This window comes from Pempheris klunzingeri, chromosome 22, assembly GCF_042242105.1.
Source record: "Pempheris klunzingeri isolate RE-2024b chromosome 22, fPemKlu1.hap1, whole genome shotgun sequence".
Taxonomy (NCBI): Eukaryota; Metazoa; Chordata; class Actinopteri; order Acropomatiformes; family Pempheridae; genus Pempheris; species Pempheris klunzingeri.
In genome coordinates, this window is record NC_092033.1 from 13,706,614 (window position 1) to 13,724,894 (window position 18,281).

General features: G+C 40.7%; 1 protein-coding gene across 1 annotated transcript; it reads left to right on the top strand.

Annotated features, from left to right (window-relative positions):
- Positions 1–1,760: 1,760 nt before the first annotated feature.
- LOC139221704 (arg8-vasotocin receptor-like) lies at positions 1,761–5,719 on the top strand. The gene is made up of 2 exons (XM_070853624.1): positions 1,761–2,724; positions 5,445–5,719. Exons 1-2 carry the CDS (start codon positions 1,761–1,763, stop codon positions 5,717–5,719), a joined length of 1,239 nt encoding a protein of 412 aa, XP_070709725.1.
- The last annotated feature ends 12,562 nt before the right edge of the window (positions 5,720–18,281 follow it).

An 18,281-nucleotide genomic window follows, 5' to 3' on the forward strand; every position in this document is an offset into this window, starting at 1 on the left:
ACCATCATGGAAACTGCGGGTTTTGTTCTGTGGGTCTGATGGAAAGCGACATTCAGCAGGACAAAACCAAAAGTCTCCCCAAGGGGATGCTAGAGAGTTGAAGGTGAGGCAACGATACTCAAAAATTGCACTGCTTCCCTGACTCATAACAACACACTCAAATCTAACCACACGGATATGAAACACACACTGGTATCGTTCAGTGTGACTTAGGCCTCCAGATGATATCATTATCTCTGATGTCCAGCATCAATAAACATCCAGAAATCTGCTTAAAAACCAAAAACAAAAAAACCCCTTCAGGCTTCAAAGAGGATACCAGAAGCTACCACACCGAGCTGATAGAAAAGTAAATGTACAAGCAGCTCTTTAAGTGGAAAAAAACCTCAGAGAATGACTCACCAAAGTGATTATTCATGCAGGATTAATTCACGGCTTTATGTTTGGATTCAAGGGAACTCATTGAGGCAAACAACAACAGATAAAAACAACCTACATTGCTGTTGTTGGGGAAAGTTTGTGTGGATTTTTGAGGGGAAGCTGTAACTTTGATGATTCTCTGCATTTGCCTGCAGGACTTCTCTCACTTTCTCTGTCAGCGAAGCAGCGCTCTGATTTCTCGCTCAATGCTGAGAAAACAAGCTCTGTCTCTGAGGTTATCAGGTTATCGCCACATAAACAAATTAATGCTGCACACACTCACTCACTCACTCACTCACTCACTCACACTCCTCCCCCACACACACATAAAGTCATGGTCAGAATAAATGAAGGCTAAATAAACATTCAAATGGGGAGGGTCTGCCAGTTTTAATATGTTGTAAGAAATGGTCCCCCATTACCAATTGATCTATCAGCTGATAATAGAGAAATAAAATGATAAAAATACAAAGACCTTGGGGTTCCACCCTCTTCTCTCCTTTTTTAACTGTAGTTTGGACAAAACACTCAAAATAATGATCTAACTGCTGCGGCTGTGACAGGGATGATGAGGAAAGGTGCATCACAGACAGGTAATAAGGAAACTGCAGCTAAGAAGCTCTAATTTAATCATTTAGCTTTTAGTAAATGTCCTGTGGTCAGCTACCAACTCCAGACAGCAAATGCAAAAGCTTGAACATGCAACAAGAACATTTGAAAGACTAAACGCGCGGTTAAAATGTGATGTTGTCCTTTTGCTTTTCATTTTCCTCCATCCCTTTTGCATTTATTCTTTTCCATTTGGCATTTAACATTTTGTCCTTTAATTTTAATAGTGGCTCAAATTATCTTCCATGGTCCTTTTTTTTATTAAAACAAACAAAAAAAAAAAGAGACAATTTGGTTTTATTTATTTTTTTCTGTCCTCTCACTCAGTAGCACATTCCTCCCTGCAGGCTCCACTTTATCTTGTGTTGTTAAGTGGGTGAGAGGGAAGAGGAAAAGTGTGTGTGGAGTTGTGGTATTTGTATGTGTGTGTTTTGAGTGTGTGGGTACGGGTTGGGGGGGGGGTGGTCTCTGGTTTCAGGGGCAGGAGGCTTTAAAAGAGGCCGGATCCGCAGCGTTGGAGCTCGGATTCAAACCAGCAGCTGCCGCGCGTCATGTGTGGGGAAATAACTTTTTTTTATTCATTTATTTTTTTAAATGTTGTTCATGATTTCACTCTTCGTGCATCCATGCGCAGTCTGGTGATCACCCCATCCATGTTGGAGTAACCGAGGAGTCTGACAGCCACTTTAACGCACAGCCGGGCAGCCTCCTCCGTGCGCCCGGGGGCCACCATGCTCTTCCCCTCGGAGAGCTCCTGCAACATCACGGGCAGAAACTGCACCGAGGAGTTCAACTTAACGCTGGACACCGGTGCCGCTGAGGCTGCTGGGAACTTCAGCGGGAAGAGAAACGACACCGACCCGTTCGGACGGAACGAGGAGGTGGCCAAGATCGAGATCACCGTCCTGAGCCTCGCGTTCCTCGCCGCGGTAGTGGGGAACGTGAGCGTGCTGCTGGCCATGTACAAGACCCGCAGGAAACCGTCGCGCATGCACCTGTTCATGAAGCACCTGAGCCTGGCGGATCTGGTGGTCGCCTTTTTCCAGGTGCTGCCGCAGCTCTGCTGGAAGATCACCTTCCGCTTCTACGGTCCGGACGTTCTCTGCCGCGTCGTGAAGCACCTGCAGGTGCTGGGCATGTTCGCCTCCGCCTACATGATGGTGATGATGACCCTGGACCGCTACATCGCCATTTGCCACCCGCTGCAGACTCTCCAGCAGCCGACGCAGCGCGCGCACATCATGATCGGCTCCACCTGGGCGTGCAGCCTGGTCCTCAGCACCCCGCAGTACTTCATCTTCTCCCTGAGCGAGGTGCGCGCCGGCTCGGCCGTCTACGACTGCTGGGGGCACTTCGTGGAGCCGTGGGGGCTGCGCGCATACATCACCTGGATCACGGCTGGGATCTTCCTTGTGCCCGTGGTCGTGCTCGTGTTCTGCTACGGATTCATCTGCCGCACCATCTGGAAAAACTTGAAATATAAGACCCAGAGGAAGAGCGTGGGTGCGGTGGCGGAGGCCACCAAGACCGGGATCCTGGGCAGGAACTCGGTCAGCAGCGTCAGCACCATCTCCCGCGCCAAATTACGCACAGTGAAGATGACTTTCGTGATAGTGCTGGCGTACGTGGTGTGCTGGGCGCCTTTCTTCACCGTGCAGATGTGGTCAGTGTGGGACGAGACCTTCTCCTGGGCCGGTGAGTGTCCTGCTCTGATGTGCGGACGCCAGCTCTCCACTAAAGTTTACACCAAGTTCGAACCTGTGTCCACTTACACTTCTTATAAACCCAGTGACCGCTGTAATTCCACTTTTTTCTGGCTTGTGGTCCCTAAAGATCAAGTAATGTTTGTGTTGCTACATGTCTTTATCCTTGAACATTGTTTCAACCAGGGAGGAATTTATTGTTGGAGCCACAACTAGAACATAAATCCTACTAAAATACACAAGATGAATTACTAAAATATGGAATACATCTAGAGACCTGAAGAGGAAACATATCTAGTATTTCAGAAGAAAAGAGAAAATATCAAAGAAAAGTTTGAAAATTAAAATCTTTTAATCTCCTGTCAGCCACTGGGAAGGTATTTAGGTTGTGTTTTTATTTCATCCACATCTGAGCACAAAGACTCTTCTTTGCTCTCACAGAGCCTACAGAAGCAGCTGATTCAGTACCAGCTTATACATTCAACACCAAAATAAGAGATAACCAATAAAGATCAAAGTTTATGTCCATGAAAAATACCCTTTTAGAAACTAAATTGAGGACGTTTGATCTCTAAATGAACTAAAACCAATTATGTGGTCAATTATGCTTGAATCTGTTAACATGAACCTCATTATTTGAAATGAGAAAATATCACTCAGAGGCATGTATTACCTATTCAATTAGTATTCAGAGCTAGCATTAGCTTGAATGAAAAACCAGCAATGTTTTCAAAGCAGAAAATTTCAAAAGATCTGTACATTTTACTGTATTCATGCATAGAGATTTATTAAAGTAAAGGCAGGTGTATACGTGTTATGTCGCACTGAAAACATGGAAATTCAACGTCCCCAGAGGATGAATTGTGTTTACTTCCCCTGACTTTTCCTACACCTCCATCATCATGCTCCGAGCTAAATGCTAACATCAGACTGCGAACACGCTCGCAAGGACGTGCTGATGTTTGGCAGGTGGAACGTGTACCGTGTTCATAATCTCAGTTTATCGAGTTAGCACTTAACTGTTGAACTGATGACAGCGCTATAGTACAGTCAGATGATCCCCAAAGTTATTGCAGTTCATCCTGGGGGGAGCATGCATGTGATTGAAGCTGCAGCTATTTTGAATTTTAATAAGACTTGGACATGTGCAGTAAGTGCAGTCTTACTTTCAGATGATGGAAGTCAAGGTGTGAATGTTACTTTGCAGCCTTAAAATCAGTAAGAACCTGCCTCAGTCAGCCCGAATGAGCTGTTCACCCACCTGGAGAATCTCATTATGGCTTCCAAAGAGATGTTTACTGGCTCATGATTGTCCACATTCTGCTTTAAGTGGCTTTTCACTGAACACTGACTTCTTGGCCCAAACTGAATATGATGAAGAGCAGCTTAACTCTGAAAATTCACTCAGTATTGATCAAAATGCACTGAAGCTAAGAAACATTCCTCTGTGTAGTTTCACAGGGTGGATCTCTCATCCTAACCCCAAAGTTCTGTGAAAAACAGACATGATTCAAAATTATAGATCCTACCATGAATAAATGATGGAAGAACAGCGCTTTTTTTCAGCCAATCTAAGAAAAATGTTTTTTTATTTGAGAGAGAGAGAGAGAGACCTGTAAGATCAATCAGAAACAGCTGCTGTATCGCTCAGTTTAAAAAACCACCAGACTCCATTGATGAAAACAGTCATTTTAACTTGCAGAACATGGGAGCTCCTGGTTTAGTTGCTGTGATGTTGGTGTTTTATTACGTTAGTTTGGATCCAAACTAACTAATTAAAAACACAGTAATCACACAATAGCACAAACTAACTAACTAACCAATGAAGACAGCAACGAGGCAGCAACTCTTATAGACCAGCAACTTTTTGAGCCCACCAGAATACCCCCAAAATGTGTAAACAAGGGCCGAGGTTAAGTAACCATTAAAGTGTGCAGTTTTAAGCCTTGAGATCTGAGCTTCTCTCTATTTTCTCTCTACTATTCTATTCACTTTCTTATAATGCATCACATTACTGAAGTTAAACATGCTCTGACTGCCAGCACACTGTTACTTTAAGACTCCAAGACCCCTTTGGCTACTTGTTTTGAAGTCTTTGGGCAGATCTTAATGCTAAACGGCATTTGTGACACAACTTAATGGGATGCCAGGTGACATGGAACCGACCAGCGATGCGAAATATGCTAAACTTACCTGCAGGCTATGCAGTATGCATATGCAATGCAATGGTGGGTCAGGGAGTTTACTCTTTTATCTGCAGTGTAGACAGGTCTGTGGATAAGGAGATCATTATTACTGAACTCTCTAGGATTGTTTTCTATGTCCCTCACCTCCAGGATTACAGATACAAACAAAAACAAAGCTGGGCAAGAACGCTGTATAAACCATTGTTCAGGGAGGCGGTTTAGTCAATAGAGAAAATAGTTGTCAGATTAATCTGTAATTTAAATAATTGTAGGTGGAAGCCCAGCTTGTGTATAGGAAGGTGGGTCTTATCGCAACAGGACAGAGGTGTCTTTGAGGACTTAAATGGCAAAAGACCTTAAATGAAAAAGTCCAAAATCCACTGATTACAAGCTCAAACTGGAGCTGGAGGCGAGAACACACATTTAACAGTGACTCAGAGCAGTACAACTCCCTCAGGAGGAAAAGTAAACACCTCAGATTAGCTGTTGACATCTCATAAATCTGTGTCTCTGTGTTTCTCTGCAGACTCGGAGAACGCCACCGTGACTCTCTCCGCCCTGCTGGCCAGCCTCAACAGCTGCTGCAACCCATGGATCTACATGATCTTCAGCGGCAACCTCCTCTCGGACTTTGCCGGCAGCCTGCCGTGTTGCCGCCCGCTGAGGAACAAGTTCGTCCACCACGATTCGGACAGCAGCATCCGCCGCACCACGCTGCTGTCCCGCCTGCAGGGTCCACGCCTCTCAGAGCCGTTCAGAGACCTCAACCCCCCCGCTAAAAACTGCCCGTCTGCATCCTGACCACCACAAACACAATGAGTGTCTGGTTATAGCTAAGACTGCGCAGAAAACATGAACTGCTCCTAATCTGCAGCAGTGAAGGAAGGTATGATCTCACCCAAGAGTGCGGTCACACCTACAGTGTGTTTTCTTTGGTGCGATCCAGAGTGGGAAAGTTTACTCCGTAGAAATTTGTGGTGTTTGTTTAAGGTCACCCAGCTGTTAGAAACAGTTTAATAACTTATTTTCAGTCTGCCAGGTTTGAGATTTTGGGGTTTAGACAGTCAGAACAAATCAGCTGATCTTCAGTTATTAGCATGGTGATGGTGTTGTCTGCACTCTTTGCTGTAATTTAACTTCTTATGTGTCAATATATGAAAAATGGCTGAATTTGAGATTCATTTTGTGACGCATGACGAAACTACTGGCTTTCATATGTCACCGCACACCTGAGTATACCCATAAGGCCTAGAGCTACAGGGATGTTTACTGTAGAGTTTGAGATTACAGTAAAGAGTTGAATCTGAAGTCGGATCTAGTCGCTGCCAGTCGTTCTCATAAAGAGTTTTGTAAACATGTTTGATATTTGATATTATATGTCAGACTATCCAAATATATTTCTTTACATTTGCATTACATTAGATAGACATGCATGTAAATGTATTACAGCACAGTCACTACACGTTTGAAAGGTACTAAGGCTGCAACCAATGACTATTGTCATCATAATTTAATTATCCAGTTATTTTCTTGATTATTGGTTAATCATTTGGTCTATTAAATATCAGAAGAGAGAAAATGCATATTAAATATTGTTTTGTCATTGTGTAGTCCAAAATCCAAAGATACATGGAAGGACCACCAGGGAATTTTGGGGAATTTTCCTTAAAAAAACCAAAACCAAGATTTTTTAATTTTCCATCTATCATCTAGTTAACAAATTCCCTAAATTGTTTTAGCTCTAAAAGGTGCACGATCTCTTCTGTATCCACAGCACCGAGGTATAAGTGAGTTTATGAGTTTAACGTCCTGAACTGTAATCATTTTCACTGTAATATTAAAGTAATTAAAGCTAATGTGAGCTTATTTAAGTGGGCATTACATCAGTCACTTTGGCTATTAAATGAAAGAAAGTGAAAGAAAGATAAATGTTACGTCCGAAATATGTTGATGGTATTTTAAATTGCACTTTGTTTAATATAAATAACCCTGTGAATAGATGCCTTTTGAAACATGGTTGCTTTCCGTCATGTCCAGTTGCACACACACTGACACACTCATGTACTGCTTTACACTGGGGTCTACTGTAATGTAACAGCTTGTTTGGCTCGTCCTCTTTCCCTAATGTGTGTTGTTGTTGTAAAGATGTTATGCATTCTGTTACCTATAAATTGTTGGAATATATATTGCACATGCTGTAAAAAAAAACTATATAAATGTTATTCTGTGTATCTTCACGTGATGTGTTTGTCTCTGTTTGAAACACACAACTACTTCCGACCTTTTTTTTTTTTATTTGTAAGAGAAGAAAACAACCAACAGGTCTTGACACAGGTTGAACATGTAGTGTGGTGAATAGCTCAACTAAAGTAAAATTATAGCCGACGGCTTCACTGCCTGGCATTGATTTGTCGGAAGTAAAAAAAAAAAAAAGGGAAATAAAAAGCTGTTCGTGCTGCAATTACATGTTGTGATTTTTGATTGAGTTCTTTGCAGGAAACCTGAGAGCCTTGAGGCTGAATTGAACCCCATGCTGAACCTGAGAGGTGGTGATGAAAGGAACTTTAAATTCATCTTTGCACTTACTTGATTAGTTTGAGCGGGAATGCTGGAGGTCAGTACCTGCAGTTATGATGACGACATACGCTGATAATTGTAGAGTAACATTAGGCCTCGTGATTTTGTTTCATGCCTGCGCTTCTCTCCATCATCTGGAGGGAGATATTCCTTCGTGTCGAAAGAAGCCAGTTGAGGTGGTTCGGGCATCTGATCGGGATCCTCTGGGCGCCTTCCTTTGGAGGTTTTCTGTGCATCTCCATCTAAGAGAAGACTGCAGGGTAGATGCAGTAAATGCTGGAGAGAATATGAAACTCACCCACCTGGGAGTGCCTCAGGATCCCACGAGGAAGAGCTGGAAAACGTTGCTGTGGAGATGGACGTCTGGACTTCCTCGCTGAGCCTGCTGCCACCACGACCGGGCAACGGATAAGCATCAGAAAATGGTTGAATGGACAGACTTTCTATCTGCCTCTCTCTCATGGCAAGTACGAAAGTCTTGCACACTTCATTTCAGCGCTCTGCCCCTGCTGGAGAAAGGTCTGACTGAGCCAATAGTCATTCTGATGTCGGGGGAAAAATTATGCTCTGACGTGTTTGTACTCAATCAAATCCAAGCACAGGGTTTATTAACGCCCAAGACGATTGGGAGTGGTTTGGACTTGTTTTGCACTAACATTTACATATAGAGAGATGAGCTCTGGCATTAAAATGGCTTCATCCCTGCAAAAGAAAACGCCACATAAAACAATAACAGACATATGTCGACGATTTAGAAAAAAGACAAGGCCTGCCAGTGTTTTAGCACCGGAGGAGCTCTCGACTGTTGATGGCCAAGTCAGCGTGTAGCTTGGAGGTTGTTGTTGTTTTGTGTTGAAAATGGCAACATGCAGGAAAAGTCTGACAGCCAATGACAGCCTTATACCTACAGCCTACTTCCTGTGAGCCAGACCAGGCACGTTAAACATTATTAACAAGCTCTAGTTGGAGATCCCATGGCAACAAATATAATAGTGCACTAATACAAATAAATGGATGGATAAGAATACCATTTTCCGAACATGAATGCTTGTGTATTCCACACATAGCTGACAGCTTCCATAATGCCTGATGTTTGGGGGATCTGCAGCCTCCAGCACGCCTCCAGTGTTCATAAGCATTAAAGTGCCTCCCAGCCACTAACCTGAAGTTCAACGAGTTCCCCGTGGCCTTGTTTAACCCCTACCTCACTACCCCCCCGGACACGGTCGTTGTCTGATTTCTTTGGTGTGAATGTAAAAAGTAAAACACATGGCTCACTGTGACACACGGCAGATTGTGCAGGATGTGGACCTCAGGGGAACTCCAGGCTGACTCGGGTGACTCAGGGGTTGATGCCAAACAGCTGACACAGAAACACAAAAATATGGATTGTTACACTCGAGCATAATTCAACCCAGAGACCCCTGCTGACTGTGACTCCCAAATGCGAACCAACTCACAGCCTTCCAGAGTTATTAAATTTCATGAGAATGATTAAAGAATAATAATAATTGAATTTCAAGGATAACTTTTCATGCCACCTTTTACTTCTAGTCTATTAGATATCAGAGGGAAATATTTTTCTACTCCACAACATTTATCTGACATCTTTAGTGACTTAACAAATTAAGGTTATTATGTATAAAACATGTGATCAGCTTGGAAAATATGTTTTGTAAGAAAAATGACCCAACAGTTATACAGCTGAAACAAGAGATCAATTAATCAATGGTTGGACAAAGACGCATTGTAAAGGTGCCACTATATGGGTTAGGGTCGCCAACCATCCCGTAAAATATGGAATCATACCATGATTGGAAACTTTAATGTGCGTTACATATTCTTATATGTAACATAACTAATACTGTCAGTTTTTTGCTTTTTATTTTGAGTATCAGTTCAGTGCAAATGTATGGCAGAGAAATATCATAGGTTAGACTATTAAGACAGTGAATTTTATGAGATAGACGGAAATCTCCCTCAGCCTGCCTGTCGACTTTATGCTTCTACTCCAGTACATCTTGGACACAAATATTGCACTTCTTAGTCTTCATCGCCTTCCTGTCCAGTGTAAACCATGTATTTCTACATTTTGTGATTTTGAATGTTTCTGATAAGGCGAAGGTTGAAGTTTTTTTATGAGCCTCCTACACCTTAAATTAAATAAACTAATTTGCAGTATTATGTCTGAATCGCTGAAGTACTTTAAATCCTAAACACTGTGAAGAAATAAAGGGTTTCTCCACATGGTTGCCATAGTTCCCTGTTTTATCCACAAGCATCCAGGCTTTAACAAATTCCAGCGTCCTGCCTGCTTTGAAGGAATTTCAATTTAGAATCAATCACTTTGTCCACTGGGGACACATTTTTATCAAAGAGCTTAATGCAGGAAATAGGTAAAAAGGAAGTGCATTGTTAAAGACAGGAAGTCCAGATGAATGTGGTTTTAAAATGGAGCAGCTTTCATCATTAAGGACTTTGGGTGGAGTCCCATCCTGTGCCAGCGATTTAAGTGGCCTCTATCTTACTATATATCACTCAGACTCACTCCCCCATTTGCATTAAGTCTGTCTGTCCTCTAAATACCAAAATGAACCCCTCATTGTTCTTCTCTGATTACATCTCTCCATTACAGCTGATTACATAAGCCATGAAGAAGCTTCGGACGACACAAACACCTTCAGCATCATCAGTCGAGCGACCAGGCTGACAGTCAGAGGTGGAGAACATTTAGACAAGAACTGTATTAAAGTACAACATTGAGGTTCTTTTCTTTTCATAGCATTTTCTGCTTCTACACCACAATATTCCAGAGGGAAATGTTGTACTTTTTACTCCGCTACATTTACTTGAGAATTTTACATGTTATTTTTTGCACACAAAACATATTTTAGACAATCCTTTTTATGGTTCCAGCTTCTCAGATGTTGGTTGGACAAAACAAGCATTGTGAAGGGATCATTTTGGGCTCTGATCAACTGAATAATGGAGAAAATAATCAACAGATTAATCCTAAGTTAAAATAATCATTTGTTGCAGTTCAAAAGGAGATCCACCTCAACCAACTACTACTTTTATATGAATGCATGAGGAATAATAATGTAATGAAAGGTAGTAGAATATTACAGTAGTCACAGCAGGATATTTTTATACATTGAATACTTTGATTGTAGTTCTTTAAGTACATTTTCCTACATATTTTCAATACAGGACTTTTACTTGAATCACAGTATTTTTACAATGTAATGTTAGTGCTTCTTCAACCACTGCACTCAAATCTGTGTAGAAGTTTAGATGTTTCAGGCATCCTGCTCAAAAACAGACATACACACATAACGCTCCACAAATGTCACGTATGTGCAAATCGAGCACTTCCACTGTTTATGTGTGGTGTGTGTGGGGCATTCAGGAAGTGATTTCCCTATCGCAGACATCAGGCCTCTGGGGACAAACAGACGATTAAGGCTTATAGGAAAGCCAACAACAGCCTAATTTATGTAATGTTCAATGTACATCTGTAGATCTACAGCTGCTGTCAGAACTTCCTTTGAAAATGTACCAAAGGAACAGTAGGAAGCCGTGGGTGAAAGTACGTTTACTTGTACGTCACTTGTATTTCCATTTCAGGCTACTTTATTCTCCTATATCACTACATACATTTTCAATTTAAAATTTTACAGACAAAATGTATGATAAACTTATAAATCAGGATGTATTTTACATGTAATGTGCAAATAATATTCCAAAGATGGATCAAGATGTATTTCTACATTCTTAAATTGTTACTTCTAGTTAAGTAAAAGACCTGGTACCATTCTCCAATAATGACTCTTTTTAAATTGTGGATGATCATTTTATTAATGGTCAGTAAACCATTAATCAATGCTTTATAGATCAGTTATGAGCTATTAATATAAGAGGGCCTGGTATTGTGTTCATGTTATCTGTTGTTGTGCTCTAACCAGTTGTCACTTTATTTTGTGGCTGAAATACTCAAATGAAGTGCCTCAAACCATTAGCCTGTATCCTTACAAAACCTTACAAAAGCAATTTTGTGTGCATCGGTCATAATCACAAGTTAGACTTGTGACTCAGTGTGTGTTGGAGACATTAAAATGCCAAGAAGAATGAAAGAAGGTGCAGATAACCTGGAGATTGAGAGATTGTTTTCTGTTTGAGGCTCGGAACTGATATTGACTAAGACTCACATCTGGGAAACATGCTGACGTGCTATTGGGGGAGTCCGTTTGCGTGTCACTGTGAGTTTACATGACGAGGTTCTTGTAAAACATGGCGATAATCGGAAACATCAGCACGAAGGCAGGAGTTGTGTTACACGCTGGCATCAATCCTCCACAAGCCTTAGATGCGATAAGATGTGACTTTGTCTCTTTAATTTTCTCAGGTTTTATTTAAAAACATTCCAGGATATTAAAGGTGCTCAAGTGTTTTCATCGAAATGTTTTTCTTGTCAGGGTGGTAATGCCCCTGAAATAGCATGGAGCTTAACATGGGACACAAAAACACTGTAGCCCTGGATACAGAAATAATAAGAACATAAACATGCACATGGTGACTGATGTAGACAGGAACAGGGGAAGTATTCAGACCCTCTGCTTAAGTCAAAGTATCAGTATCACACTTTAAAAATATTCTTACAAATCCTGCATTGAAATTGTTACTTGAGTAAAAGTATTGGGCATAAAATTATTAAAATGATAAAAGGGAAAGCAGCAAATCTTCATGTTTGAGAAGCTGGAACCATGAAATGTTTATACATGAAAAATGACTTGAACAATTATGAAAAGTCACCATTTATTTTTCTGTCAAATGACTAATTGATTAACTGACTAATCGTTTCAGCTCTACTTGTATTTTGTCAAATGATTTGTGTCCAAAAATCTTAATTTGTACACTAACAATTACCCAAAGCTGTCAGATAAATGTAGTGGACTATTATAAAAGAAACTATTTAGTTACATTTCACCACATCTAGATGGCAGTGCTTTGCAATATTACAATTATAGTCAAAAAAGCATCTCATCATCTCACTCTAACAAAACTACGTTTAAGAACAAGATCTGACTTAAATGTATCAGATTTTCATTTTAAGTACAATTTAAGTATATGGGAGAATATGTGCTTATGTGAAAAAAAGGTTCATAAAGATCATCAAAGGGGAAACACTAACAGACTCTTATTCTCACAATGTCAGCCTTGTGTCTTAGTTTATGTATCAGGAAGTGAAAAATCCATTCCAGATAAGCCACTAACTTGCAATCAGATTCTGATTTATGACAACCAGCAATCTGAACCTGGAAAGATGTCCTCATAATCTGATCAGACCAGAGTGATCGGAGTCAGCTGCATCCTGTGTGGGCGCTGAAAGGGCTCTTCTATGGCTTCATTTGGATTTCCATCATCAGCTTCACTTATTCACTGAACATTTGGGCTTCTAGCTGCAGATCAGTAATTCCCAACATTGTGCCCCAGGGAAAAGCAATGCAAACAGTTTTAATAGTTAGCCACAAGAAATGGATTCATGGGTGAAACAGATACTAGATAAATGGTTGAAATCAAGAGCCAAGTAACCGATACAATAAACTGTTAGAATAAAGAGCAAAAAGTAATGGAGAAATGATGTGATACCTTACAGAACATGATGGTGATACCGTTTAAATATCTAAAAGTGATGGATAGTTAAAATAGCTGAACATAAGGGACAGATGGTAGAAATGGTTAGCTAAAAGTAATGCATAATGGTTGGATGTTTAGCTTTAAGTAAAACAATATGTGATTGAAAAGCTAATTGATAAATGTAAATTAAAACAGAAAGAAACTGGGAGAAAATAAAATGAAATAGTTATGAAAATGGCAAAATAGTTGAAACAATTGTTAACTGCTAAACGTACTTGAATAACACTTGAAATAGCTAAAAATGATGGATACATAGTTGAAAAGTGAAAAAAAAGTAAAGCCTAATGGATAAATACTTAAACTAGATAGTGAAGTAATGGACAGAAGGTAAAACATCTTAACGCATGGTTAATTGTTAAATAGTTAATGATGGTTGAATAGTTAGCTTAAAGTAATGGATAAAAGTTGAATAGTTAGCTAACAGTCGGCCTAATGGATACATTGTTAAAATGGTTAGTTATGTAATGGATAAATTCTAATGGTTAACCACTGGAATGGTTATAATAGTTGAATAATTAGTTAAAAGTAAGGGAGCATTGAGCATTTCTCCAAAAGTAAAGAAACTGTGGCTAAGTAAAGTAAAGTAAGATTAAAGTAATAGTTGAAAGTGTTTGCTATGTAATCAATGACAGATAGCTCAAAGTATCCTGATGGAGAAATCCTAAAAAAGGGGTAGTCATGTAATTGATAAATGGTGAAATATCTTAAAGCATAAAAACTGTTGAAATTAGTTTCCAAAAAGTTAGGGGAGACAAACTTGGTATTATGAAGTAGATAATGATTGAAATAAGCTAAAATGCAAAAATGGTTGACATCCAGTTTTTGTCTCTGCAAGTGATGAAAAAACTGCAAACTTGACCAAAGCAGCCTGAACACGGAGGATGGTTGAACTGTTTTTCAGGGTTCATTTAGAAATTAACCCTGAAAAACACTTAAATAACACAGTAATTGATCTTAATCAGGTCATGGGATCACAAACTAGCTCCAACAATAACTGACTATATATATCAAGTCAGTATTAGTAGAAATAAACAATGAACAAGATGCTAAAATAGCTCCCTGAGGGCCTCATCTTGTTCTGCACGTCATCAGTTTCACACGGTGCTCTCCTCATCCGCTCTCATGGGAATGTGCTGGAGGTGTCGGGGTACTATGGACATCCAACCAGGGGCTGCTGCTGCTGCTGCTCTCCAAGGCGTGAACCATGGCGCTGCTCCAGTGACGGCTTTTCAGCTTTAAAACACACAACACAGCCGAGGGGGAGAGGGTCCAGGCAGCAACCACACTCAGGAAATAAACTACACAACCATTTGAGCCATTAAGTCTTTTTCTTAAGCAAGAAATCAATATGTTGAAAATATCCTGTGTGTTTTCAAAGTTCCGTCTACATTTAACAGAACTGCTGGTAACACTGACAACAAATCTCCTACCTGAGAGCTTCAGCACAGAGCACATGTTCCCTCAGTGGCTGCAGAACGCTCCTCTTCTTCAAATGTGTTGTTGCTTCAGTCTGCACATCTGCAAGAGGGAGAAAATCGTACAACAATTACATTTTATACTTTTTATTAGTTGTGTTTACAGTCAGCAGCGACGCTGGAAAGTGGAGAACTGCAGGATGCCGATGAATAAAAAGTGAGGAGGATTTGGACGAACCTGAAGACTCTTCCTCTGCTCCTCAGCAGTGAACACCAGCCCACCTGAAGCATGGAAGGAAAAAGAATCAATCAATAAGTGACCAGAAGTTAGAGCTGTATCACCTTCATGTTGAACAAGGCTGCACACATTTGATGTATGAAATAAAAAAGTGGATATTTAAACTGATGACTTTTCTCTCATTTCATTCCCTTCACATTTACATTGTCGAGATACATTTTTAAACTTGCTGTTAAACTTCAGTAAGTATTTGTGACGACACATAAAATATTTTGACATTAATGGTGATTACTGACATTTCCATGCAATTACATTTAAAGGATTCAAGGAACTTTGTCATACCAACACACGTTTACACATGGGGAGGTACGAAATTATGCTCTCAGGTCCAGTTTTAAGCCAAGATCAATATCAAATAACAAATAAAATATAGAAAATAGAGGTCCTATATAAAATAAAATAGAAGTAGGTGTGTGGGTGTGTGTTTGTGTGTGTGTGCTCCACCAGAGTTCAGCAGTCTAACAGCTTCTGGAAATAAGCTGTTCCTCAGACTGGTGGTCTTGCTCCGGATGCTCTGCAGCCAACGCCAAACTTTGTGATATAAAAAAAACACATGACAAGTCAAAAACATACTGAAAAGACAAAACCTTCCAACAGTTCCACTCAAAGCAAGCTGCCATTAATGAGGAAAACACTGACTGAAGCCACTGTGGCATTAGTTATTGCTGAACACTGTTCCATGCTGTCATGTTGACCCATAGGAGCTGGGGATCGAACCCCCGACCTTCTGATTGAGGGACGACCCACTCTATTACTGAGCCACAGCCGTCCATGTGGTCGCACTGAGGAAGCGTGTCAAGCTGCTTTCTCAGACTCCACTGCTGCTACTCACTTCAAAATGCACAGGACGAAATGCACGGAAATGATTCATGGTGTTCTAGCACCATACTTTCTAAAAAAGTTGGTCGCAGATGTGGGCGAGCAGCGTTTCAGCCTCCTCCTCCTCCATGAGTCCACAGATGGAAGTGTTTCTAAGTACCTGGGGGTTGTGATGAGGTACTTTAGCGACACCAAACACACAATTGTCTCAACATTTCTGGGGCTTGTTGAGTTGGAGGGAGGAGATGCCAACCATTTATGAGAGCATCGACTGTGGGGAGAAACCCTTACACATAACCAAGGTGTGTGCCACATGGTGGCTCTCCATTGAACCAGCGGTTTCACACATTTTGGACCAGTGGGAGGTGCTTAAACTGCATTTCACATTCACCAAGTCCAGTGAACACTGCTACATGGCTGAGGTTTTATACTCCATGTACATCCATCCATCCAGCATCTATACTGCTTATCCATTAGGGTTGCGGGGGAGCTGGAGCCAATCCCAGCTGACTTCCGGCGAGAGGCGGGGTCACCCTGAAGTGGCCGCCAGCCAATCACAGGGCCACATACAGAGACAGACAGACAGACAGACAGCTTGCATGTCTTTTGGATTGTGGGAGGAAGCCAGAGTACCCAGAGAGAGAGAGAGAACTCACGCTAGCATGCAAAACTCCACACAGAAAGATTCCAGGTTCAAACCGGGATTCGAACCTATGTAATTTTTCACCACGACTGATGCGGGTGCAAAGTTTCATGAGTTTTCGTATATGTTTAGGCCGTCAAACTTGCAATTTATTTCGGATGCATTTCCTTACATTTCAATAGGCCCTAATGAGCCCGTTTGGAACATGATGGATGTCGATGAAGGGGTGCTTGAGTTGACTGGGGCTGAGGTCAATCTGGGGGTTCATCATCACACTAAAAACTGGCTGAACCACTGATGTAGGATTAAATGTCACATAAATCTCATCAAATGTAGCCTCTGTATTTATTCAAGTACACGAACGTATCAGAGAGGATTATGATATATGACATGTTTAATAAGACAACACGCTCCCTTCACGAAACCTGCACGCTGTGAGATGGACTGTTGGAACAGGTCATACATAGAAACAACCACACTCACAAAAAGTGCAGGTGCATAGAGTCTCATGGAACGACACTTAATCACCGTAATGGGTTTTCCACAAGAGATATCGTCAACATTCGGCTGGTGACTCCTGCTGACAGAAAGAAAACAGAGTGAGGCTGCTTTTGCTTATGCTAAACAAAAGAACACACGTAGATGTTGGCGTTTTAAGGCCTCTGCAATCATCAGCGCCAAACCACTGTGGTGTGCAAATGATTAACAATCTAAAATCAGAGGCAAGGAGCACAAATAAAATGTAGTTCAATTATGGATCACGTGGTACTGACATGGTACTAACAAAGAAATGAATAAAGCAGCAATGCAGGCACACCTGAGAGAGAGAGATTAAAAAATACAACAAAGAAGATAAAATTGTACCATTAAACTCCTAAAGGCAACACAGCTGAGTACCAATAAGGAGCGCACAGCCATCAGCGGCTAGGGAGAAGGAAAATGGATATTAAATGCTCACTAACCCAAAACATAATAAAAAATGTTAACACAAGAGAAGCCATTCAAGTTTGCATTGAAACCTTTACCTTACAGTCTATGGACCTCTCTGGAAAGTTTTGGCTTGGAACTATTTAACTTCAGAGATTAAAAACAGTGAAAACAGTTGGCAGTGAAGGTCTGTGGTTTGTTATTTTTCCAAGCGTTTCACTAAAATGACTGAACAATACACCGAAATGCTGCCGAGGATAATGTGGATAACAACACTATCTAGTGGTCCAGTGATGCAACTGTAGCAGTGGATGATCCACTGCATCTTCCATTCAGGCTATTTATTACAAAATGTGTCAGATTATCAAAACAAATGCTGGTGTTATTATATAATGATGTGAAAATGTTTTACATGATGTGTTGTGTTAATGTGTTCTTCTTATTGGAGGCGACGCTGTCATTTTTGGTTTATACACATCGTTTGGTTTTGGTCCACGTGGACTGACAAAGACATTGCAGGTTGAAATGTTGCTTTGATAATGAACATTACAAGAACCGGTGAAGGTCTAGGACTTTTGGGAAAAGGTGGTAAAGCCCGAATGAATCATGAATATTGTTTAGACGATGAGATTATGTTTTTTCTAAAGAAATTACGCTCCGTATTTAACATATGACGCGAGCCTCAGTTGAGAAAGTGCCTCTTCCAAGCCTTTAGTTTTGGTTATTAGAGTTGTTACAAATGTCAGTGGGATTTTGAATGAGGCTCTCTCTTACTTCTTCACTTAGGTTCTTCATTTCACATTGAATCTTTAACACTAACACGTGTCATGACCATACACATAAAATAGTATTATAAGCTGTAGTTTCTACCTATTACTGCACTACATGGTAAATGATGAACAACTTGACACCAGAAACTGAAAATGAGAATTTAATTGTACTCAATTTACAAAATACAAGAAATACATTTAAAACATTTTCCCTGGA